This window comes from Accipiter gentilis, chromosome 24 (genome assembly GCF_929443795.1).
Source record: "Accipiter gentilis chromosome 24, bAccGen1.1, whole genome shotgun sequence".
NCBI lineage: Eukaryota > Metazoa > Chordata > Aves > Accipitriformes > Accipitridae > Astur > Astur gentilis.
Genome location: NC_064903.1, coordinates 2487622 through 2513701, shown reverse-complemented (window position 1 = coordinate 2513701; position 26080 = coordinate 2487622). Strand labels below are relative to the sequence as shown.

At 44.5% G+C, this 26080-nt stretch overlaps 1 protein-coding gene across 9 annotated transcripts in view; it reads right to left on the bottom strand.

Moving 5' to 3' along the window:
* ARHGEF9 (Cdc42 guanine nucleotide exchange factor 9) overlaps window positions 1–26080 on the bottom strand; it is a 221991-nt gene that overhangs the window by 51109 nt on the left and 144802 nt on the right. For all 9 annotated transcript variants that reach the window (XM_049827609.1, XM_049827610.1, XM_049827617.1 and 6 more), the window contains 2 exons: window positions 16756–16935; window positions 3720–3911 (listed from right to left, as the gene is read on the bottom strand). In XM_049827609.1, coding sequence (XP_049683566.1) covers window positions 3720–3911; window positions 16756–16935 — 372 coding nt within the window. The remainder of the gene's footprint in view (window positions 1–3719; window positions 3912–16755; window positions 16936–26080) is intronic.

Here is a 26080-nt window from a genome sequence, read left to right as displayed (position 1 = left end):
CAGTGCTCACAGCATCCAGGTGAGTGTTGTGCTGATATGCACATATGGAGAATAAGCACAAAACCAAGTTGAGACTGTTTTAACCGAAAAGGCAAACTAGAGCCACGTCTGGTCCCAGGAGGTCAGAACTCTAAAGCACTTACTCAAATATCCTGAATGTCAGGCACTGTGATTGCACTGGGGCCCACTTAAAATATAAAAGAAAGTCCTGCAGGAACACAAGCCTGTTCCTCAAAAGGGAGAGAAACAGCCAGCTCCAAAACAGAAAAACAAAGTGTGCACAAGCAGGCTGTGAAAGACAGCTACAAATTGCACACTGGGGAATACATATATATCCCCACTGATCCAAAGAGCTTTCTGCAGAGTTGCCCTGCAGTCTGGTATCCATGGATGAGAACCTGGTCATACAAAGGGGCCAGCAGCTCCTCAGATGTGGTCCTCTGAAGGATGGCCACATTGCTGCCAAGGTTTTATGCTGCTTTGCTCTGAGGCAGCATAAAAAAGTGGGGTTTATCCATCTCTGAAAATGAGTCAGGCTAATGCCATCCAGACCATGTGAAAGCTTGTCCCATCAGCTCTGCACAATGGACTCAGCTTGACATGCTAAGATGCAATGAGGATGTTTTCCACACAGCATTCAGAGCTGTCCTGGCACCAAAGCAAAGCTTAGGTAGAATCCAATCAACATTTTCAAAAAATAAATTCAAAGTGAAATTACTTGGAAAAGAGCAAAACGCAGCACTGAAAATTGGCTGGCCTTCCTAACCTCCCACCCCCAAATTACTCATAATATGGAGGTTTCCTTTGATCTCCCAATTGCCTCACTGTTCCCATCCAAGCTCTGTCACTTCTCCCTCTAACACCTCCTTAAATTTAGCCTTGTCTTCCTAATCCATAGGCTGGTCCAAATCCTGCTCAATTCTCAAAGCATGGCACCCTGCTCTTTGTAGCGTTCCTGCGTCTCGTTCTTCCACCTGCACTCCCCACCGCATGCTGCAGCAAAAACCACCTTCTTGGCCCTCTGCTCTCATCAAGGTAGCTATTCTGACCGAGCATCCTGGCTGCTCTGCTGGTGTCACTGCTGCCACATCACAGACAGACCCTGTGCCCTCCTGCATCCTCCCAGGATCAAACCCCAGGAGCAGGGGGATATCTTTTCAAGCCTGGAGACGGCCATGTGTATATGTGGTGCTTTACAGGACAGTGAGTGAGCAGCACTGCCTGCCAGTAAGGCTGGCTATTGCTACCCATTATAAAAGCCTAGTTTTCAGTACATTATTATTTTTCTAAGCTCTAACCGTTAAGCCTGAAATTGCTATTGCTGCATATTCCTTAAGGCTAAATTCTTTTTTCTTTCTTTTCCCCTTGATGATATTTCAGAATAATGATCCATCCACTCCTGATAATGCAGTCCAGGGAAAACTCCACATTTTACCCCCAACAGGAATCTTCACAAAACTGTTTCACCAAGCAGCACTCAGTCCTTCATACTCTAAGCAAGGGCACAACAGCAGCAGTCTTCAGGGCAGTATGGCTTTGCTGTGATGGGGAATTCCCCTCCAAGCCAACTGCTGCACACAGGTCTTGGCTTGCGCAGGTAATTTTCATTCTGGTGCTGGCTAGCTTGTGAGCTCCTGACTTGGCAGGACTAGTACCGTGGGTATTATGAATAATAACATGGTGTATAATAATATAGTAGCAGGTAGTGGAAATACATCCTGAAGCAGAAAAGAGCAATTGGAGGGCTCTTAATCACCTAGCAGGGGCTACGGTCCTCCGATAACAACCACACGTCTTAAGGTGCCTCACTGGTATTAGGATTTGTTATTCATTATAGCTCAACAACAAGAGTATAACTACACACTGCTAAACTCAGTACTAAATCAGACTCAACCTTCACCACCCAGCCAGAACTCCTTTCATCCCCTCCAATACCTCATATCACTGCTGTTTGTTCTGACACCTTAAAATAAAGAGCAAAGGGAAGAGGGGAATTTGCCACGGTCAACAGCACTTCTGCATCTCATCAGCAGTTGTCTGTTGTCTACTCATTCTTCAGCACAAATAACACCTCTGTACAAATTCATCCAGTAGCACTGAGAGGAGCTCGAGCCAGCCTGCATCTCTCCATCTCCAGTCCCCCTCCTCTTGTGCACAAACAGAAACAGTCACGTCATGCTATACCAAAATGCCTGGCATTACTGAGCTGTCTCTGAGCCTTCTGGAGGCAAATGGATTGCTCTGATTTAACTGAGCACAATGAGGCTCTCTCCAGCAAGGGGCAGCCCATCATTTTGCCGATCAGGATGCCCATTTCAGTCCTCCTCCTTCTTTAAGAGAGGCAGCTGAATCATTTCCTGTGCTCTACCTGAAGGTAAGATTTATCCCCTCAATACCATTTTGCATCATACAGAGCAAAGAAAGAGCCTTAGAAATCTCTTTCCTATCTGGGACATATCATTAGGTGCTGTAAATCAGTGTTACCCCACAGATGTCACTGAAGCGATACCTATCTGTATCTCCTGAGAATCTGATTTGGCAAAAGCATGGTGACATGGCTGGGAAATGCAAGTTAGGGTTTATTTAGTTTTTCAAAAGAAGAGTGTAAATGCAGGAAAAGAAACAATATGTGGAAAAGTTCCTGCAGTTCTTCCCTTCTTCAATGCAAAGCCCTCTAACTGAAATAGCACAGTGAAATTAAGCTCATTTGTTTCCAAATTGAAATCCCAAGACTCTTTCATATTTGAAAAGCGTCATAGATGCTTTTTGGATGGCTGCTTCGCCTTGTCAATAGAAAAGTAGCAAGCATGAAGGGAGGAAGACATTTTTCTAAGCAGAATTCACAAGGGGCTTCACCACATTGACTCTGCAAAGACTGGGCACAGGCTCGCTAAATCCTAAACATTCAGAGGGATGAGCTGAAAGCCATGGGCTTTGATTTTAGTGCTAACAAACTTCTGCCTCTTAGTGATAAGTGTATGCTCTACACACAAAGCCCAAGCTGTCCTGCAACACTCTCCGGCGCAGCCATGCATTCCCCTTCCTAAACACCCAGCACCACACGCACGGCACTTTGGGCTGAGCTCATGGCACTAATTCTGCATGCTGCCGGACAGTAAGGGGTTGTAGAGGTTAATTGTAACATAATGAAGAAGAACCAACTTGAAGATGCATGGGGCCAGTCACCAAAGTTCATTTGCTTACTGGTGCCCTTATACTGGATAAAGGTAACATACTTCATTTCCCACAGCGAAAACATTTTGCTCTCAGTCCCACCATAAGAAAAGGCAAATGGGGCCCATCCTGAGCCAGGGGAAATTGTGAACCCAATATGAAAGACACAGATAAAATGGGTAACCAATTGGTTTAATTACAACCTAATTTCCTCAATCACAATTTCAAAAGTAGTTGGCATTGGCTTTTAATTAAGAGGATTGCTTGAAGGATCTCAACCTCATCATTTTTTAGTCAAAGCGGCATGGAAAAAGGGTCAGAAAATTGTACTTTTAGTTAATACAAGCTGGAGGTAATTATCAGATCCAGCAGAAAATTCTCAGAAGTGTCAATACTTATTGACAGACGCTGCTCCTCTATTAGACACAGTACTCAAACACACTGCATCTTTTTCCCCCATCACTCACAGACAAACCCAGTCCTTAGCTCTCAATAGCCCATCCCACGTCCTGCTGCAGTACCCCAGTGTCACAGCTCCCACGTACCTCGCAAATGTCCTTGAGGTGCTTGATGTAGTGGCGCTCTGTGCTCATGATTTCATTGATGACATTGGCTCTCATCTGGTCCCGGTTCTGAACGGTCCTGCCGAGACAGAGGCAGTCGGCGCTTGGATCCAAATGGCCATTCTGCACATCGCTGGTTCCCTCCTCCACTCCATCTTCTTGGTTTACCCATAGCTGTGAGGAGGAGAGAGGAGAGCAACAGGCTTATTCATAAAAGCATCAGAAAGCCAACAAGTGAAAGAAGCCTGGGTCTTGGGTTGCATGACTCTGGGAGACGCTGGATCGACCCCCTCCTTACAGCAATGGTGATGCTCTTGCCAGCAATGCACCGTGGTGTCCACAACAGCTTACAGCCCAGACAGTCCATTTTTATACCAGTGCAACCAGCCCCAAAAGGTTCCCCACACACTGCTGTAAGCAAAGGGATTTCAAGTGTTGACAGTTTTGATCCCAAATATAAAATAATCATGTGAAAGGGTAACTGGACTGTTGAATGCTGTCAAGTGCTCTGAACCAAGATGTATGTATGTAAAACAGACCAACCTAAAGAAAACTGCAGTTACTAGTGTAAAGCACCACTTGTTCCACCATCAGTCCAAACAGGAAGAAACCTCTGGGAGGAGGGATAAGCCCTTTACAGGTGACTGATTTACGAAGGTTAAGATACATTCATTCAGATTTCTGAACCAGATGTAAACATCAGCCCAGGCTCACCAGGTTGTGGCACTGAGTTTTCTGTAAACTTCCCCGGCCAGGATTTGTGAATGAGCATTGATTTTCATTTCACAGCAGCTTTCCTCATCATGTCACATGAAGAGCCTTTCTCACTCAGGCAAACACCCTCTCTCAGCACCCCGAGACTGTGATCCCTAAACCACACTGAGACCAGACTGGCTGAATAAAGTCTCCTAAAACCTGGGGGGGAGGGGGGCTGAGCGCAGCTTTGGACGGGTTACCAAGCACCCCTGGGCACTGAATACTCTAAATTGGGACAAATTGCAAAAAGCAATGAAAAAGGATCACTGCATTTTCAGCACACTGAATTTTCTTTCCATTACCAAATAAAAAACATACATTGAGCCTGTAAACTAAAAGATAACGCTGCCTCCTAGTTTCTGTGTCTTTGAACAAGACTGTGCTCTGCACATACGGATCAAGTGCCTCCTTTTGTTACCTTTCACCCCAAGTAAAACCTGCTTAAAATAACTCTGATCAACTAAAATTGGGCTCAGCATAGTCTGTAAACAAACATTAAATAAAGCTTAAACCAGACAGAAATACTGCTATCTTACAGAGATTACTTAAGTTGTCATGTAAATGAAGCAATTTTTCTCCTCAGCATTTAAAGCCCCAAATACTGGAGGCTTTCAAACATAAAAATACAACTATCTGTAAACAGTGAAACTGTCCACACAAACTGCATCATTAACCTGGTCTTTCAGTCTTCTTTTCAGTGTTAATAGTTTCTAATACTTTCCCATTATTCAGCTTAAATTTGGTTTTAACAGATTGTAAAGGGCTGTGTTCCTATAAATTAGTAAAGTAAAAAAACCTAAACCTGCCCATGTTCCTTCCCTGCTTTCCTAACCAATATCATGTTTTGCTAAACCACCTCTTAGAGCTCCCACGTTTTGTCATCCTACAGTGAGTTACAAAGGCCAAGATGTTGAGAGACGTTTGAAGAAAACCCATCTCTTCTCTAGCAGAATGTTAATGATGCCTCAAACTTAGGGGATAAAAAAACCCCAAAGCAATAAAAAGCCAGACTTTCCACCCTGCTCACGACTGTGCCCTGTGTCCGGGAGCTATCAGGGACTTTATACGAGGGGGCGTAGGGCAGCAGTGCCTGTTTAAACGACAAGATGCCCTCTTTGCCAGTAGTGGAGCAGGACCCGCTGGAGGCATCAACCCTGTGCTCAGAGTAGCAGAGAGCTGTTGACCCAGGCTGTGCTCATGCCATGTCCTGGCAGTGCCAGGCACTTTCCAGGGCAGGAAACCCAGTGTAGCCCATTTGCCTAATGGAGCGAGTGGCAGAGCCAGGATGGATCCGGGCATCCTGCCTGCTCTGCCCACACAATCTCCTACCTGTTACCCACCCTGCATTGCCAACATGGGACCTCCTTTTGCACATCAGAAGACCAGAGAGATGTGCCAAAGCCTGCAAAGGAGGTGAAATAAGCCCTCCTCCCACCTCAGCGCTGCTCCCCTTGCATGAAGGAGCCACTCTTGAAGTACAAAGGCTTGATACCTTTCCCCAAGACAGCGCAGCCAAGAGTCAATTTAGTGTCTTGTGTGACAGAGCAGAAGTGAAAGCCACTGAATACGGCTGTCAGTTCTCGTTTCTTATGTCCCGATGAACCCCAGGGGGAAGGGGTGCATCCAGGAACAGAATGGCCCTGTGGTCCTGCAGCACTGGCAGCACCGAGGGTGGCTTGGCTGCAGTCAAAGCAGGGCTGGTCCTAAAGGCAAGCAGGCCTGGGTGCTGCAGAAGGGCATTTCAGTGACCCCAGCCAGTCCAGCTATACCAATCTGGACACAGGGAAACCCCTTGGAGATGCAGCATGCCTGGGAACAGCTCTGCATGCCTTTCCCCAGGTCCCTCCCAGAGGATGGGGTTCTCCATCCTGGCATCTGCTGCAAAGATGGACTAGGTCATGTTGTCTCCCAATCGTGGGGCTGCACATGGATCTCTGAAAGGCTTTTTTGTAGGACTCCCATCAGCACTGGAAGGCCTGGTTGAGGCCTGGGTCACTGCAAGGGGAGGCACTGAGCTAGTGATCTAATCACACCCAAAGATACGGGAATCCAGCATGCAAAATCTCTCCTGGTACACTAAAATGAATTTCAGAAGAATGTCACTTCTTCAGAGAAACAAGCCATGTTAGAAAACATGCCTCTTCCCAGCAAACCCCACTCTCTGCTCTGGAAGAAGTTTCAGTTACATTGAGATAGAGCAATGTTTCACGTACATGAGCAGTGTTTTATGCTGAAAAATAAATGTCCAAGTGCTGCTTCTGAGTAACTGCCATGCCGGTGTAAGACTGCCAAAGCGACCTCAGGGGCCAATTTACTTACAGCAGTGACACTGATTTTAGTGGGGGCTCTGCTGTGAAAACCTGGGGCCATCCTCAGAAGAGAAAATGGGCTAGACCTGGGAAGGACAGAATTGCATGGGGAGTCCTTTGAAGGATATGTCCTCATGACAGCTTTACTGGCATTCCAAACCAAATATATGTTGAAAATCGAGCAGGACCTATGTAGGTAACCAACCCTGTAGGCTGAAGTTGAAAATAACTTCCCATCCTGCCTTCTCGCTACGATGAAAAGGTGTTTTGCAGCTCTCCCAAACCCAACTGGAACAGCTTGTTACCAAGTTTCATGACACTCCTGCCAGTTTGGCAACAGAGGATGTTTTTAAAGTTCTACCTCCTGGAGTCAAGTGATCAGGAGAACAAATTCAATTTTCATTTAAAAAATAAAGCAGGAAAGATCTAATCATAATAGTGGGGGGCGGGAGAACCTTGAAAGCATCAGTTCCAAAGGCTTTGAAACTCTAAGGCAAATAGCAAGCTTGCAAACTTTCATTTCTGAAAACCTCAGAATTTGGTCTGCCTTTTGTGCACTGCAGGAACACTCCCTGCTTCCACATCTGGGAATCTCAGGAGTCCTACTTTTTTCCTTAATGAAATTTTTGCTCCTTCCTGCTAGGATCCATGTTCCCAAAAGGAAAAACCCTACAGTTCCAGTCTAGATGACTTCTGCTTTAGGTTAAAAACAAATGCAACATTTTTATCGGTAACAGAGGAAGCTGAATGTGCCTTCCACCCCACGCTCTCCACCCTCAGCTGCTGAAAGGATTAATCCCACTGCACTGTTCAAACACTCCTGCTTTCTGTCTTAACCTCTAAAGTTCTCTGTAATTCAAGCAAAGATCATTCTTCCAGGGAATCATTTGAAATTTGGACCATGACTCACAAAAGATGAGCTACATTGGCAGCTCTGCTGCTGACCCTGGGCCAATCAAACTGGTGGAGGCTTTCCCCATCTATAAACTGGGGCGATCTACCTTACCAATGACAGTTTTCATGAATACTTTTTGCGGTTGACAGACCGTTGAAGCAGAGGACATAGAAAAGCTCGTGCATACTTCGAAATACGGACTTAAATGCATCACTGTGGGCTCGCCACACACTTGTACTCATCCATGAGCAACAATTTGGCTAGATGGACCTTTGGTCTGATGCAGTATGGCTGGTTTTGAAACTTCAGCTCTCAAATCTGCCTGTGCCTGTGCTGAGAAGGAGCTGGGCTGTGTTGGGGCAAGGGGAGGTTGCACTTGAAGTGTTAATTGTGTCCTCTGACCCAACACCACCACTCCAAGCCAGATCCTCTATGCTTCACTGACCTGCTCATTCAAACCGCAACGATGGTGCGCTGCAGGCGACAGTAAGGTGGAAGAGGCAAACTGGGGGTGACACTGTTTTTTCCCAGTAACTTATTAAATGTCATATTTAGTTGATTTAGACAATGCTGCAAAGGTTCCTATTTTAGCCCAGTCCACAGTCACCTGTAAGTAAGGTGTTCACTATGTTTTAGACACACATGACTCTCCCAAAAATGCTCTCCTGCCTGAAATGCTTGACCTTCGTTGCCGCGGATAACAGCTGAGATGCCACTAATGGAAAAGGGGCTCTCTCTTCCCCAGCTTTTCCAACATACACACTGGACACACAAGCACAGATGTACCTCCCTCCCAGTGCAAATCTTTTTTTTACAAAAGAAACTTCAAAACTCTAGTTTTCTCCCAGTTTTACCTCATCTCCCCAGTCTTCCCTGCTCAGGATGGGTGGCTGTCACCTCTGTGAAGCTCCTGTGGGGCTTTCCACAGAGCAGAGATGGGCCTTCAGTTCCCTGGCAGCTTGACAGCTCTGCGGCTCACTTGGATTTCAGGAAGACTCTCTCAGCTCCTGTCCCATCCTCCTCAGCAATTAGGGGCTGTGGCTTGGCAAAGATGGGGGGTTGGGATACCAGACTAAATTACTGCATCCAATGCCACCTTTTTGGTGTTTTTTTTTAAGAATAAATAATAACAGCTGTTCAGCAATCATCAACAACCCTACTGTAATGTATCAGCCTACAGTGCCTTTTCAAACACCTCTGCAATGCAAAAAAACATGGGCTCTGAAATAATATGGCACTGTGTGGGTCTCCACCACACCATTAAAAAGTTCCAGCATGCCAAACAATGAAGCTTGCCCTAAGAACCATTTTAAATGCTTTGTATTAAGAATTAATTAAAAGAAACCAACAAAAACTACAGAGAGAAAAAATTCAAGTTGCATAATGCTAGTCCTAAGTGATGTTTCACATTAAAAGGCCACTCTACATGTGGAGAACAGGCTTATCATGAGGCTCACAGTCCCATTTCAAAATTCAACCCTAATTAGGAAGTCATGACCAGCTCCTGCATAACGTAATAATTTGCAGAGGCAGATAAAAGTAAAATAGTCAAATAAAAAAAGTCCCTTTTGCCTAAGGACCCAGTTCTGGGAGCCAGAGAAAGTGATCATTTCATTGTACTAGTTAATATTAACATGTGATTTATATAAAATCTGTAGAAATGTGATTTATCAATTTGCAGTGATACCCAAATGGTGCATAAAATCACCAAATGGCACCAATCCAACATTAGCTGACCTGTAATTATTATATATTTAGACTGCTGAATGCATACACTGTATATAGAGGACATTTCACTTGAATAGGCACTGAGGGCTGATAGTCTCATAATAATCAGAAAGCATGATAAAACAAACATTTTACCAGCCATCTGGATTATTAATCTCCTTCCACTGGATATTCACAAGGACAAAACTAGCAGATAATGTGCCATCGTGGATTCTAGCTCGCAATTAAATAATGTGGCAGATTAATGATACAAGCAGATCCTTCCAGAGAGCTGCTGCCATTCCACTCAATCTCTGCTCACCAGCGACTTTATAACAAATACCAGTGTGAGCAGCCCAACCTTCACCAAAACCTGGTACCAAATAGGGGTTTTACAGTGTCATTAGCCCTACAACAACTTCAAGGGAGTGTACGGGACTCTATTAACCCTACAGAAATAAGCTGCAGCACAGAGCCTCAGGACTATTTTACCCACCTAGCCAGGCTGCTCTGCTCAGCAGAGCTGCTCCATAACCCGCAGGGTTTGCCTCCTCTCACTTCTTCCATAAGCTGGTGGTTAGCTAGTGCTGTGCCCTTGTTTTCAGCCACATGCGCTGTATCATATGCATGCTCTGTTGGACTCTATACTGGATTAAAAAGATCACTTGCTCATTTGCAATCAAGTAGGGCTCATGGTGCAGAGCTTTGCATAAGTAAAACATCATCAGTCTTCACGTATCGCTCCAGTGATCCGGCAACAGCCTCTCTGTCCTCAGCTGGAGGCACGGACCATCCTGGGCTCTGCAAATGCCCTGGGGCAGATGCTTCTCCCTTCCCTGCCTTCAGAGAGGGGGTGAGGACCTGGCAGGTGGCAAGAGGCACAGGGATGCTGCCTGTTCTCCCAGAAGCTGCTCTGGCCAGTCCCAGCTGTGGGCAGGCTGCAGGCATAGGGACAGTGTGGGACTGTGGCTGGGATGCTGTTCACTGGGAAACACAGGCTGTCTTCTCCCCGTATCCTCTTCCAGGATGAGGAATAGGACATTTGGCAGTAGAAGGAAAGGCAGTTGAAGCAAGCTGATTTTCTCTCCTGTGGTCCTACCACTATTTTCTCCCACAGCCTGAATTTTTCCCTCTGCAATCTGGCTCCAGCCTTGCCATCCTTCACTTCCCTCCAGTTCACAGATGCTTTGATACCTTCTCTTTCCCTCCTGCAACTCCCCAGATTCAGCAAATCCACTTCCAGCTCTTCCTCTCCCCTCTAAAACTCTCCATTCCCAGCCTCAGAAGTTCCCTTTACCCAAGGTGAAAAATACCCTTCACTTATTTCTGGAAAATGAGAAAAAAGAGGACCCCATAGGGACAGCTTCAGACTCTGTATCCGTGAAAGGTGAACAAAAATGGTTCCAAAGAACTTGGCCTATGCTTACTCCCTCTGTTTCCTGCAGTCTAAATGCACAGACTCCCATGGGCTGGAGCTCCGCCACGTAGCATGTAGCAAAAGTTGCTTAGGCACTGCAATAAACTGGATGTGCTACAGTATATTCACCAAAATACTGTAAGTTAGGGCTCAGCCTTCCCCATTTCCTAAAAATCAAAAGCCCCTGCTGTGTGATGCTATATGTAATGCACAACAGAGAAGATCAAAAGCTCAGCTGCTCCAGCAGCTCATGGCAGAAACCTTGCCAGGCTGAGGAAGCCACTGCTTCATTCAGGGGAAGGATCATTCTTCACGATCAGTCTGCCAGAGGACAGGGAAGGGGCTGCAAAGATTTATGCCTAGTCTGCCTGATTCAAGGAATGGCCTCAAAACACTAGTTTTGCACCTGCAAGATAGCTTGTACAGGGAAGGGCCCAAGTGCCAGCATTTGAACCTTTGGGGATCTGATGGATGTTGAGCTGTCTGAGTGGCGTCAGTTGTCACGATAACGGCAGCTACAATTACCACAGGCAGCGTTTGGATGCTAAAATGCTGCTTGACTTTAAAAAAAAACAACCCATAAACAAAACAAAAAAATTAAAACCCCCACAATTTGTCTGCAGTGCATCCTGTTGCTGTGGAGTGCTGCTTGCACTGTGTGTGATACCTCTACCAGAAGCTATTTTTATGCTGGATTTGCCACAGGAGAATAAAATCTCCTTTAGAAGGCACCGACTGCAGCAGGCACTGCAGCACATACCGTTTTGTTTGTCCAACAGGTGAATGCTACTCCAGCACCATCCTCTTTTTCTCTGGAAAATCTCACCTTGATGCCACTGCCATTGGCGCTAAGTAAATGCTAATGCAATGACTGCAGCGGACGGAAAAGCAGGTGACTGATGTGCTGTTGTATCAAGATCCCTACACATACAATGAGATTTTAAAGGCGAAAAAAAAGCAGACAGGGCACCAAGATATGGCTGGCTCTTGGAACTACGCCTACAATACAGAGCATTCATAACTCCTACGAATAAAAGCTAAACTCACCTACCCAATAGTGTACGAGCTGCTAGGCACAAAGACAAGATTCCAGGTTTAGAGTCTCCTTCTAAACAGTGCCTTAAAAGCTTATACCAATTTATCTAGCACTTCTCCTTCAGCAGCAGAAAATAAAGTGGGTCAAAGGCAGCTTTTTAGCAGGAAAATCAATCTAAAATTACAACACTTGGGGAAACCTAGGCAATGATGAGAGAGAACAAGAAGCATTGCTGCACTGATCCACCCCTACACTTTCTCCTATGTAAGAGGTACAGACCACAAAGAATTTATACACCATCTTTGCTCAAGCCTTCGGAGGACCATTACCCTTCATTTCTGCACAACAACTCAACAGTCACCAGGCTCTACAAGAAGTTGTAGTAAAACCTTCTCAACCCCAGATTTGCTCTTTAGCGTAGCTTCATAAATACAACAAAGGAAGAGTCACTGCTGTTGAGGTTAGAAGAAATGTATTCTGGAAACTCAGTCTGCCTCTTGGTATCCAAAGAGATTAAGGAGAGCTTTATAACAAAATAAATCCCCTTCTCTGCCCAGGATGGGTGCATTCTGCCATGTCTCTACAGAAAGATTTAACAGAACTAAACATCTGTAAGCTTTCATTTTTATATTTCTTTTTCAGTGAAAATATGTCAGAGCCCAAACATGGTGCCATTTGATTTCCTGCATTTGGAGTGTCTGAATCGCACCCTGGCCATTTTGGATTCTTGATGCTGGGCTCTGTAATCAAAACTTTGTTTTGAGACTTACTGTATTTTCTAAAGGAGACCATAAGGTACAACAATTGATCCATTTGCGGTACTGGACTATTACTGTGTGCTGTACACTACTCCCTACAAACACTAAGCCTATTTTTTTTAGCAGATGTGAAAGGTGGATGTGCTGGTATGCAAAATCTCATTTGTACCGCATCATGTAAAGACAGCCCAAGGCTATGCCATCCACAAAGGAGAGAAGAGCAACAAGTAGCATCGCCACTAAAAGAATACGAAATCCTGTTTAAAATTCCTGCTGTTTTTTTTCCAATTGTACCTCCCACCCTCTCAGGCTCCTAAGAGTTGACAGGACATTCAAAGACACTGTACAGCTAATCACAAGATTGATGGTTGCACCCTGTGGTTGTCCAGTACGCTCATTTGATATCATGCACTAAAATACAACATGGATACCTTCATCTGTCCTAAATTCAGCTCATTATTCAGCCGTAAATCTAGTTCTGGAGTTCTCATCCACCTCTCTAATGACTTACGGGTTTTCATAACTTTCTCCCCGAGTGCAGTGGCTTCCTGCAGGAAACCATTCACCATTGCTTACTAGCTCCAAATTTTACTTCTCCTTTGTTGTGCCTTTTCTCTTCCCCAAAAAGCATTGCTTTATCATCCAGTTTCTCCTTGAAATTTCCTGTGCTCCTAAAACTCTATGGCTTTCCTCTCTCCCCCTTTCTTCTAGCCATGTCTCAAGCTGTTAAGAGGATAACTGCAGGTGTTATGCATGGAGACAATTCCTGTACGTGCAGGCAATTCAAGTGTGTTTTTTGTTTGCAACCCCCCAACTATGTGTGTAAAAGGGGCCAAGGGAATCAGCAGGTTACTGTTTTCCTCTGCACTTGCAAATGTGAATTATTCCTGCTATGAGATTTTGCGAGTGCCAAATGCTTTGCCAAAGATTTTCATATGATCTGGCTGGAGAGCAAGAAGCGTCAGACATCTCATTGCAAACTAGGTTTCCAGCCCAGTTTTGTCCTCAGAAGTGATCCAAATATCTTTTAGAGGAATCTAACTTTGCAGTGATCTTCTGCTGCTCCCTCTGTTAGTACCTACAAGAGATCTGCAGTCTGAAATATCCTGAAATCGATCCTATTTGGTTTTATACCTGTCTGGTCTGTCCTGTCATCCCTTACTTGAACTGCTTTTGATTCTCTGCTACGCAACATGTTGTTCCCTTTTCCTCCTGTACTTGCATAAGAGAAATATAGATATAAAGGAAAGCAATTAGTTTTCAAGTAAAACTAGAACCACCCAGGCTAAATCAGGCAGTTTTCTGGCATCATCTTAAAAAAGCAGGGCTCAAAGTACAACAGAGAAAAACCCCAGCCTCCTCATTGTGAAAGAGTGATCAGCTTAAGAAGAAATACAAGAAAAAAACGGAGAGAAGAGCAAAGTGAAAAGGGTTCAGGTTAAATGGTCCTTGACAGGACCCTGAAGGAGCATAAACCTGCTGCAATGGTCCTGCAAGCAAAAGCGGGGTTACAGGCACCTTCACTAAAGGCCCCAGAGGCTTTGCAGGCATCTGGTTCAAATTACTTACCAAGAAAGACAGAGAGAGTGAAGGGAGGGGGGGAATATGCAAGAATAGAAATGAAGAGGCAAGCAAGCGACCTCAGCCAACAGAGGAGAGGAGAACATGACAGCCCAAATGGCAGTTGTTTTCTCAGCACAGGACAACCAGCGAGTGGGCTGCCTCGTGGCAGCACACCGAGAAGTGCTGCATGGAGAAGGCAGCTCTGTTTTGTAAACCCGAGTGGCAAATTTTCCCCTTCAGCCCGCCCTTGCAGAGCTGTGGACAAACCGTGCCTGAACTCCGTCTGCTTGCATATTTTTTAAATACTTGGTACTCACTTTTAAATATTAATTATCATTCATGGCAGCAAAACCATGCAGTTTCCCTGCCTTTGGGAGCACAGCAGTTGGTCCCAGGGCAGGTGTCTGGTCCCAGCCCGTGCTGAACAAGTGTATCCCAGATGGATTAACCAAGCCGGCCTCTCGCAGAGCTGATGGAAGGATTGATGTGGTTGGAGTAAAGTCAAGCTGCGGGGTTGTGACATTAGACAGGATGGGCGAGAAACTTGCCTGGTAATGCCATCATGATCCTAAGCACAAAGTTTTGTTCCAGGATGTTGTTCAGATATCTCTGTACAACAGCCTGAGATTCATTGATTCCTCTCCTTTGTTTTTCCCAGTTTCTAAAATCATCCTCCAGGCCTTTGAAAAGTGTAGGGAGAGATGGAAAGTTCAGCAAGCCGAATGATCCATGGTTTTGGGGCATTAGAGTAAATAGGCTTGTTTGTTTAGTTGTTTGGTGTGGGTTTTTAGAAAACAGAAGAGTGCAAAACAAGACTGTTATTAAACCTACCGTGAACAGTACATTTACGACAACACACAAAAAAGGATATTAAATCTTTTCCCCAGAATCAAAAAGAAAACAGCACTGATCAATCCACTGAAAAGTTAAACTGGCCCAGAATATTTCAGTTGCTAAATCAAGCAAAAATAATAAGACAGATATTTCTAATTCAGCCTTCCCAGCCAGGAACACAGATGAGATGTGCTAGTGACACAGGTGAGAGTATTTTCTGCAATAAGTTTATCATCTTGCTCACAGCTGATACAAATCCATTTTCCAAACTTGTTTACCTCACTGGCTGCAGGATCAGACTCACAGTGTCCTACTCAACAAAATACCAAACACTATTTGTTATTCTGGGCCAGAACAACAGCATAAACTTTTTCATGCAGGCAGCCCCGGCTCCAGTTCCAGTCACTGATCTCTCACTCTTAGCACTGGCCAGACCTAGGAGAGACACAAGAGCTGTATCATGAGTACACCAGGGGAAAACAAAAATTGGGCACTGGGGAGGCAGAAGTGAGCAAAGGTCTGCATTCCCTCGGTGGTGGTCATTGTACATTGCTAGGAAACACTAGCTCATACATTTTAACCCAACTTTCCTAATCCATGTGGTTATTTCCCAGATGAACTGATGTGATCAAACAGGGATGCTGATGATGCGCAGTTGCCCAAAAGAGGGAGGGTAAGACAGGCAGAGAACCAAAGCAAACTTGGCATCTCCTTGGGATGCAGCATGGTCTTCAGTGTGCGTTTCAGAGAGAACAGTCTTCCCTTTGACGCTATGGAGCTTGTCAAATTGCCTGGAAGGCTCGGAGGAAAGAGTCATCTTTCACACAATTTTACAAGGCAAAAGAAAACTTCATTTTTTGAACCATATCCCCTAAGCTTCTAAAGGAATTAAATCTCTGATCCCACCTATCGAACCCTGCACAGAAGGGAGAGCAGAAGGAAGTGCATAAGGTCAAAGTCGACTTCTTGACTCCCCAGGGAAGGCTCAAGAGCACCCAAATAATGTGGCAGGAGCTGATGACAGCAAAAAGGGCATCTTCTGGTCCCTTTGCTTTTTAATTCATACTGAGCAAAAAAAAAAAAAAAAAGTGCTCAAATCCTTCTTATTTGTGAAAGGCTGGATCGCCACTGGAGGTAGCTGGGTACAGCAAAATCTGCTTCAGCAGAAAAACAGAGACAAGTGTCCTGGTTTCAGTTAAACCACAATGACAAGCAAAATGGTTCCTTTTCTCCTTAAAAAAATAACCAGAACTGGTCACAGACTAATTAGTGAAGTAATTTTACATCCAAAACTGCTCAAGAGTCAAAATGAAGCACTACTTTTGGAAAGCAGGAGCTGACACCTCCCTGTGCTACAGGCAGAACAGAAAGCTCTTCCAAATGCGGGTCACCTGTAGCTGGTGTGAACTTCTAGGCCCCACCAAATCATTTACTCATAGCCCACACAATACTTAACTGGTTTTCCAAAGAACTGCTTAAGGAGGGATGCTACAACAGACACACAGAAAAGGTCACTCCATATCCCAAGAGCATAAAAAGCAGAGACAACACCTATTCCAGCCTCCCTATACCCCACTCATTTCTTTTGAAACTTTCTTTGCCCCCCATTTTTCAGACAGAAAACAGGCACACTGGAAATAAGCATCAATGATAACAAACACAGCAACCAGTTCAGTTCATTGACCGTTTGGAGCAGCTTCGGCAGTGATTCATTGTAGCGGTAAAAAGAAAAAAGTCACTCACCCTCACAAAGCTGGCGGGAAACCATCCTTCTTCATCATCGATCTGACCCCACCACCAGTCCTTGTTGGAAGCATCCAGGACCTTGATAACGTCTCCTGCTTTAAACGCCAACTCCCGGTTGGCCATGGTGACGTGATCCCATACTGCCTCAGCACTTACAATAGAACCACCACTGATCAGCTTTGAAAACAGAAAACCAGCAGTCAATAAAAGCTCAGTTCCCCAATGCAAGCACATGCACAGCAGCAGCACAGAAAAAAGCGCTCAGCCAAAGTAAAACAATCTTCCCCCATTCCAATCCATAACAATTTCACCCTCATATGATGTAATCCAGACTGCAAGCATTTCTACAGACCACCGTTCTGTTCCTAACCATGCCACGCAAGCGAGTACCGTGTGCGGATGTTCAGTGCCTCTCAGATCCTGCCGCTACGCAGGGGAAAAGCAACACCTCCCCATTACTGCCACCGCCACACCGTCTTTAAGAACATGCACATCTGTCTAGGCACATGGCTTTCAGGTACAATTCGGTTAGCATAATGTATAGCTGAGAGTTCCCCAAAGTGGCAAAACCAAGCGATGGTGTCCTGCAAAGGAATTTTTGTTCCAGAGCAAGTCTGCTCAGTTAAAGGATCAAATGTTAGCTTGACGCTCAGGAGTCTTTCCATGCAAATCCAAACAAAGTTTTCAAACATATTTAGAAGAACAATTTTTTTTCAAAACTGGAAGTTCTGTATTTGTTTAGTGCTGGTAAGGTACTGAGATCCCTTGCTTTTGAAATCTTCAAGCTAGACAGCAGCTAAGAGCACAGTGGCACCCTGCTGACCTGTTTCAGACCTGACCTGGAGCACAGCCCAGCTCCACAGCATGTTCAAACCTCGCTCTGCCCACAAGAAACCTGCCGGCACTGGCTGTCGTGACAGTCTTCAAGGTGCAGATACCTGCCCACTAGAAACTGGACTGAGGCCAGACTTGTGTCTGACAGGACCTACTGAACGTCTCTCCACGTGGAGCCTATGGTCACCTTAGAGCTGAGCCAGCACCATGGCAAGGACCTAACGGGTTCTTGTTTTCATTGTGAGCCACCTAGTTTTATATATACAGAACTCCTGCTTAATGCTTGCAGGAAGGACTCATCCGAACACTGATGCTTGTACATCCATGAGACAAATCATCCATCCATGCCTGGGACACCCACTGCTCCTCAGAATGATAGTTAGGTATTTTTTAACAGAATAATAAATTGTGTTTATGTTTCGTCCACTGCAGGGATTCTGCACTGAACAGTAAGACTGCCCTAGCAAATATAGACTTTACTAGCTTGTCAGAGCCATCCTGAACCTTGTTCATTAATTCTGCCATCTGAGAGGCACTGAATATGTACTTGGGCTCACCTCCAAATCAGATTTTCAGTTCACAAAGAGCTCAGCTCTGCAGCCATTACAGACCTTCCACACAGCAAGACTGTTAACAGCCACAGATATCCTTTCAATTTAGGCAAGCAATACAAAGCATAAAGACAATAACCCATTGCAGTGGTTATGCAAGTATAGAAGCACTAGGAATGGTTAGAGAGCTCTTAACAGCTCTTTTGTAAGTTGGGCTTACCAAAATGCCTGCTAATAACTACCTGCACAGTAAGAACTTGCAGGAAACCTTCTAGCACTGCTGCAGGGTTCTCAGCATAAACATCTAAGAGCATTCAAGTCCCTACAGGAAATGTAGTCAACAGATCAAAGGACCTGATTAACCGTTTTTCTTGAACTGACTTTCCTTTAAGAAATCAAGCTCCTTCAGTTTGTGACAATTACAGTGGCAGTTTCAGCTGTTCAATTATTAGGATCAGTTGTCCATAAACCAGCAAGATCTACGAGAGCCTAACTTGACACTTAGTGCCTTTCATCCTCAAAGCCAAGACGTATCTAGTCAGCGGACATCTCTTGTTCCTACAGTAGATAAAGTAAAACAATGTTCTTTCTACTTCCATTTTGACAAATCATCCTTTCTAATTCAAAATCACCTGTAAAAGAAACATGGCTTCTTCATATATCATATAGGGGCCTTCTATGCACAAGCCTCACAAGATCACTTGATAGCAGACAGAAAACAAAGGCACAGGTTAATAACAAGCTCTCATTGAAGAGTCATGCAATGGACCTAATCGATGTGCTGAACTTATCGCAGAGGGCATCTACTGTATTAGCGTGGGTTTATCTCATGTTTGGGCTTTTGATACAGAGCTGCAAGGAGCGGGGCACCAGAGGATGCATCCAAACTAGTAGCAGCTGAAGTCAGATGGTGTAGGACCCTCAGTTCACCCCAGCTCTGGGCCCTCACTTAGCAAAGTAGGGTAGCTATATCTGGAAAAATAACAGTTATAAAGACTGATTTCTGATTCCACTTCAACAATTGAATGCTCAACCCACGTAGTGATATGTTTCAGTGCTTCCTCACAACACCTCACGACACTCTGAATCAAGGTTTCTAGATGCTTTCATAAATCTGAATCAGTTCAAACCACAAAGAACCCCAAGACAGATCTGGAAGGAATGAAGACTTCCCAGCTTAGGAACCCCCCCCTCAATACATTCAAGACCATTTAACAGTCATCTGTTCTTCTGCCAGGACTGAGCTCTTCTCCTTCACTAGTGTTTCCCCTTTGCCGTACCTATGGGCACTGACCACCCTGTGGTTTCCCAGCTGAAGCAGGCTCCGCTCTTTCAGCCTTGTCTCGGCAGATGGCTCTTCCTTCCCCTGAGCATTTCACCAGCCCTTTTAGGCATCTAGATTATTTTGCCTGCATCTTTCTTGAACATAGATGACCAGAACTGTAAATACTATTCCCAGAGAGACCCTACCAGAGATTTGTGGAATAGCAAGAAATATTTATTACAGTGTCACAGAAATCTTGCAGTAATACCTAACATCTCCCCCTTTTTCCCATGGCTACCTCCCACCAGTGGCTCACTGTGATCTTGCATTTAGCTTATCTAAATAAATGAGGTAGAGTACATTCTCTTTGTCTAGAAAATCAGTATTCTTGTAAAAAAATAAATCAGGTTGGCCTGACACTCATTCCTTTTGTTAATGCCATTGGGTATTTTAGTCCATTTTTCACTGATGATGAACCAGGAACAGAGCTATTACGCAAAAGCCATGTTTTTGCTTTTTCTGCTTCAGCTGACATAGACTTTGCTGTCACTTCACACACAGGCAGTTCTGGGCACGAACTGCCACAGAAACGTCACTGAAACCAAACTTCAGAGGGATCGTGTTTTAGAGCCTCCTAGCCTACTTTGCAAAAGTGCATTTCCGAGCCTGAGGCACAAAATCCCAGCTCTGAGGAGCAAGGCTTGGCCAGCGGCAAGGGCTGGCAGGGAATTGCAGAGGGCCAGAAAAGCAGAGGGGTGTGCTCAGCCTTGTTCTGTTGTTAACGCAGAGATCTGGAAGATGTTTTCAGTGGATGTCAGGAGCTGAGGTGGCTTTGCAAGGTGCTTCTTGATACTCAAGGAGAAAGGCTGTAAGTTCTTGGTTTTCACTGCCTAGTGCCAGCAGACAGGAGAAAAGCCCCCATTAGCTGGTCCTTTCCAGCCCCGGTCCGTATCGCTAGCCCAAGAAAGGGATCCACATGCCAGGAAGCCTGAAAGCAAGCCTTGGCCTTCCAAAATACAAATACAGTTCAGCTTGTGAAAAAAGGATGGCAGTGGGATGGCAGAATTCGAGTTCCAGCCATTGCATGTGCTGGGTCCATTGAAAGAACATCAGAGCCTAAAATTAAAAGATCCAGTTTAATTTATTTTGCAAGACATCTTGCTGCATCTGTGGAGCCGTCTGACTCTTTCAGGGCAGGGTTACAGAGACAGAACCTGACATCTGCAGCAGCAAGAGATGATGAACTAGAGAAAGGTCAGGATAAAATATTATTTTCTAAGAGAATTCAATGCAGGAGCTCTTCATTCCAGAAAGTTCATGTCTCTTGGTTTCAAATCTGGGTCTTAGCACTGTGGTCAGACATACTCAGCCAAAGACCTCGAAGGGGAGTTTTCTCCCATAATTTTAGACATCTACCACACAGCATCTGGGACAGTCATCTGGACTGCTTTATAATCAGTGAAGAGAAAGAGACACATCTGGAGTGTGATTCACCTCAGCTATTTCAGTTGTCTACCTTCAAGTGAGGTGAATCATGCCCTAGAAATTACTATTTCTCTGTGTTTAATTGGGTGATGCAGGAGTTTACATTTCCAACACCTTGTATTCATCCCATCTACAATTTGGGCATCACTAAAAAGGGGTAACAAAGACCTGGATTTAACAATAATAATCACAATAAGAATAGTCAAATATTAAATCACACTCTCCCAGACACAGCAGTTTCTCAGTATGCAAAGGTTGTTGTAACTAAAATGATGTTCTCCATGCCCACCAGAAGAATTCCCAAAATCTCAGCCTTGTAAATTTACAATAATGAGGACTTCGATATTTGGGAAAAGTGTCCTACTCATAAGAAGAGGGAGGCAGCTAGAAGAAATGCAATAGGTGACAATGTACATTTGGTTTTGACATACCCTGAATACTGCTTGTCTTCCAGGTGAAAGTCGTAGTTCCCATTAAAATCAATTAATTCTTGTCAGTTGGTTGTTCAAACTAAAGAGCCCAAAGAGAAAAGTTCCTCAATGCTCCCACCATGTAACATCAGTGCAGGAGAAATGCCCAAGAGCATTTCTTAACAACAGACCTGAGAATAATTTCTACTGTTTTATGGGAGACTTCAGAGCACTGCCAACCACTTTCTGTCTGGGGTGAAGAAAAAAACTTTCCTAGTGGGCAGAAGAGCAGATTAACTACTGGGATGTTGTGCAGAGTCTAGGGACCAGTCACTGTTCGTCATGGGTCCTTCTTCACCTCCTAGCAAACACCTGGTCACGGCCAAAGATAAGTACCAGGACAGACAGATGAGAGGCCACTTCTGTGTCCCAGCACACAAATAAATTGACTTAATGAGGAAAAGAAAAAGGGGAAAAAAGACAATGTTCTCTCTAATTATATGCACAGCTGACACATTTCTGGAACACACACTAAGAACATGGTGTATTATCACTATATTGCCAGGATCACACGCATCAACCTTTCCAGGGATTTTCACTACAGGTTTCCAAAGTGCTCTGTAAAGCTCCAATAATTCAGTCACAAACCCTCACTCTAAAGATGCTTATTTAAGACACTCCTAACATGCATGTACAACAGGTGAATGCTTTCACAATAGCAAGTAAAAGTCAGTGGAAAGGAATTAAATCATTCTTACTTAAGGTCCGTATGGATTTCCCTTTCCCTTCTAGTCTGGTATAATTTCCAGGATGGAACGTGGCCACTGGAAATACTGAATTACATTAGAGGTGCTGCCAAAATAACATGACAACAACAACAAACAGTAAAAAAGGGTTTCAGAGGACTCTGCAAGTCACAACCTCCGGGATGCAGTGCCGTCAGCGCGCTCCAGCCAAGAGCTCCTGACCCTGGCACACCACAGCATGCCATGGCAGGGATGCTGAAGGCTGTACCACAGCAAGCACATCGTGGTACATCGTTGCAAAACCTCTGCTGAACTCACCTAGCTGTGATTGCCCTCACCAGTGTTGGGAAAGCTCAGAAATGCCCATCTGGTGAATGATCTCGACTGCCTTCTTCTTCCCTTAGAGACCTCAGCCAAAGGGGAGGGATTGTCATTAATGCCATGGGGGGAGCAGCTTCCAAGGAATATAAGAGGACCTCAAAAGTGGTAGTTGGGCTCTGGAATTCACAATTATTTCTTTCTGGCCATGGCTTTGTCGCACTATCAAGATAAAATTACTCTCCTCATCAAAGTAAGTAGGAAGATAAAAATAGAAGGAATAACAGGAACAACACCCTGTTACATGACATGGTGGAATCACTCTGCCTAACCCTTGTTGACTAGAGCAAGTCTGGAGCAAACTTACATGACCCAAAGGAGAGGAGGGGAAAGGGGATGCCATGAAAGACCCTCCTGCAGCAGCAGGTCTCACACACCTTGTCACCTCCTACCTTGTGGTCTATATCTATAGCACATCCTGATCAAAAAAGCCCAGGATCACCACCTAGGATGTTTTTCTAAAGTACATTTCAGAAAGTGACCTCTAAATCAAGGTTTACAACTTCTTCCAGGCTACTGCAGGGTTTATATCTACCAGCCATGAACCAGCTGTGTCACTGCAAAGGGACCTTGCTCCAGCTCTTCAAGATGGGGCCTCTTGGAACAAGAGTTTAGGGAATGGGTGAGCCTCTGCCTCCGATGCATCTGGTGAATTTTCCCTGACTTTGCTCACTTCCAAAGCCACAATGCACAGTTGGAGGCTAACATCTGCTCTTTCTCAGCAACTGCCTGCAGTGAGGCAGCCAAGTATGAAACATGTTTTAGTGAAATCAGCCACTATTACAAAATTTTGCTAAGTATTCCCAACTAATCAATACTTACTGGCTGCTTATGGGCCAACTTGGAAACAGAAATCAGGGACTTGCTGGTCCCCGGAGACTGAAATGGGCACAATATAGCAGAAATCTTTTCAGAGGGGTGATTCATTTTGAGGCTAAGCCACAAAAACCTCTATTACCAACCCATACCTCTTCCAGGGATAAACAATCATTGTTAGCCCACAAGATTCTTCATTGAGTTTCCAGCACAGAGTTTCTCACTAGTCCAAAATTCACTTAATGAAGAGCCACCTTCCCCAAAAACCCCAAAGAAATCTACCATACATCACCATCTCCTTAGAAAATTCTAAGTACCTACAAAGTTTCCAGGACCATGGCCTCTAGGTAATATGAATAATCTTAAGGCAGGGAAATATTTCTATCAGATCATTTATGTGTCAATAGAGTTATAACAGTAAAAAAAAAAAAGCTCTGGGTAGTTCCCTTTCAAATCAGCAATACATAAACTACGTACTCCTCCACAGGAGCAGGACGGCAGGAATAGAGAGCAGGCTGTGAAGGGGAGATGGAAAAACATGGTGAGACTATGCCATTTGTTCAAATTGTTCTTGTATAGACATGCCCTTTATTCAGACAACATAAAAGCACTGTAAAATAACAATAGCATTTCCCATTGTATTCAACAGGCCCTTCCATAATGGCAGCAGTCAAAACATCTTCAAACAAGAAAATACAGAGAGCTGGCATTCAGAGTAAAGAAATCAATGCTCAAAGTAACCCCAGCAGAACAGGAGACATAAACAATCTGCAAACCTCCAGCCAAATGAGAATACCACTTTGCTTCCCGTGTTCCCAGAAGAAAGGCACCTCATGCTGCTTTACCCTCTTGTGTTTTAATTGCATTGCTCCCTCACGAGCAGTAACGCTTACAACACAGATTGATAGGGCTGTTAATCATGGGGCCATTTACTGCAACAGCAATGCCGTCATCTTAAAGATTTCGCAAGGAAAGCATTCGTAGCTCTGCTGAGATCTGCTCGTAAGTCTCCTCCATGAAAACCATGCATTCGGTATGAGCATGAGAATGGTTTGATAGGGTGTTCACCTGAGCCGCACAGACAAAAGAAGCTGCAACCTGTGTTTCCATCCAACATTTCACTGGTTTTCACAACTAGGGCAGGTTCACTCAGTTGACGGAGCAGACAAAAAGGAAGCATACAAGAAGATGTCACCCACCCCATCATGTTGTACTTTTGCTCTTGTATAATCTCCCCATAGTCCCTTTGATTGTGTATTTATTTTTAAACCTCTCGTCAGAAATTATACAAACTGAATAATGCCAAATCATAGTGGATTCGCCACACAGCTCATTCACAAAACAAATGGGAGGGCATTTCCACTTGATTTGCTTATTCTCTGAAGAGGTGCAATCACACAAAGGTTAAGCACAAGGCAAAGAATTTCCCTTTCTGCTTTCAAGCCCTTTGATGAATTTGACTAATGGCTGGATTTCAGCTGAAAGAGGCTGATTGGAGTGAGAGTGCCTCAGATATCCCCATATTCTGGAAAGACTGTCACACTTGGTTCAAAGCTTCATATATATATATATATATATATATATATATAAAAAAAGGTGGAGAATCAGTACACACTTAAAGGTTCATTAGGACTCGGTTGTTGTATTTTTCATTGACTTTAATTTTCTTGAAAAGGTATCGCCTGGCACACATGAAATCACCCGGCCTCATGTAAAGTACAGCAGTAGACTCCAGGGTATGATATTAGTCTTATTCTCCACCTTACTATAGTTATTGTCTATGTCATTCCTGCTATATAATAATAGCTGCAACACAGAGCTGCGTACAGTAACTGGAGAGCTGAGAGTGCCTATAAAACCAAGGCAGCAATGAGGAAAAGGACTAGTAACAACACAGAGTTACCCCAATAAAGCACTGCCCATGCATTTTTTAACTGGCTCTGGGCACTGGCAAGCCCTCAGCCTTGATGGTGCATATGTCACTGTAATTGCTTTCCAATCCCTTTTGCGTACTGGGCACATTAAGCCTCCCCTTGCCTGATGACATATCTTTCATGTAGAGTAATTACAAATAACCACTAACCATAATCTTTTAACTCAGATAAATTATGAGATTGGTTCTGAGACTCAAAGTTTAAACTGCTCCGGGGAAAACAGCACCTTTCGTCAAACAGCCAGAGCAGCTCGTGGCGCCTTACTGACTCAGGGCCAACACAGGCTGTCAGCATGAATCCCTCATTACAGCACACGGAAAACAAATATCTAAATACTCTTCAAGATCTAAACCTAAAATACGCGTGCAAATCCCAGTCTTCTGACCCCAGAAGGGACTTCCCACATTCCTTAAAAAAGGGCATAACTGCCTCAAAGACCTAGAGTGGTACTGGAAATCCTTCCCATGATCAGAGGGCCAAAGCTGGACTTTGATTTATGCCCAGTTTAATCTTACCGGGCTGAGCCTGCAATATGCTGTATGGGGTGGGGGAAGCAGCCAGGATTTCCAAGCAATGTTTCCAGCGTTAATAAAGCATCAGCCCAGCCCCGTTGCTTGCTGTGGTAGCAAACATTGTGCCAGATAACATCGAAGCATTGTGTACAGACCACTGCAGGACTTGGGAAAAGATTGATACAGTTATCTCTCAATTACCCAAGGAGCAGAATAATGCAGATAAGCAAAACGGATATTACAAAATATATATAAATTAGGCTCTGGGAATGTACACTGAGGGGCAAGAGGCTGCTGTGGAGCACTGGGCCCCAAGCTAAGGGACCCAGTGAGGAGGTACAGCACAGAGCACTCAGCTGCACAGAAATCATCCTAAGCATCCCTATGCCCAT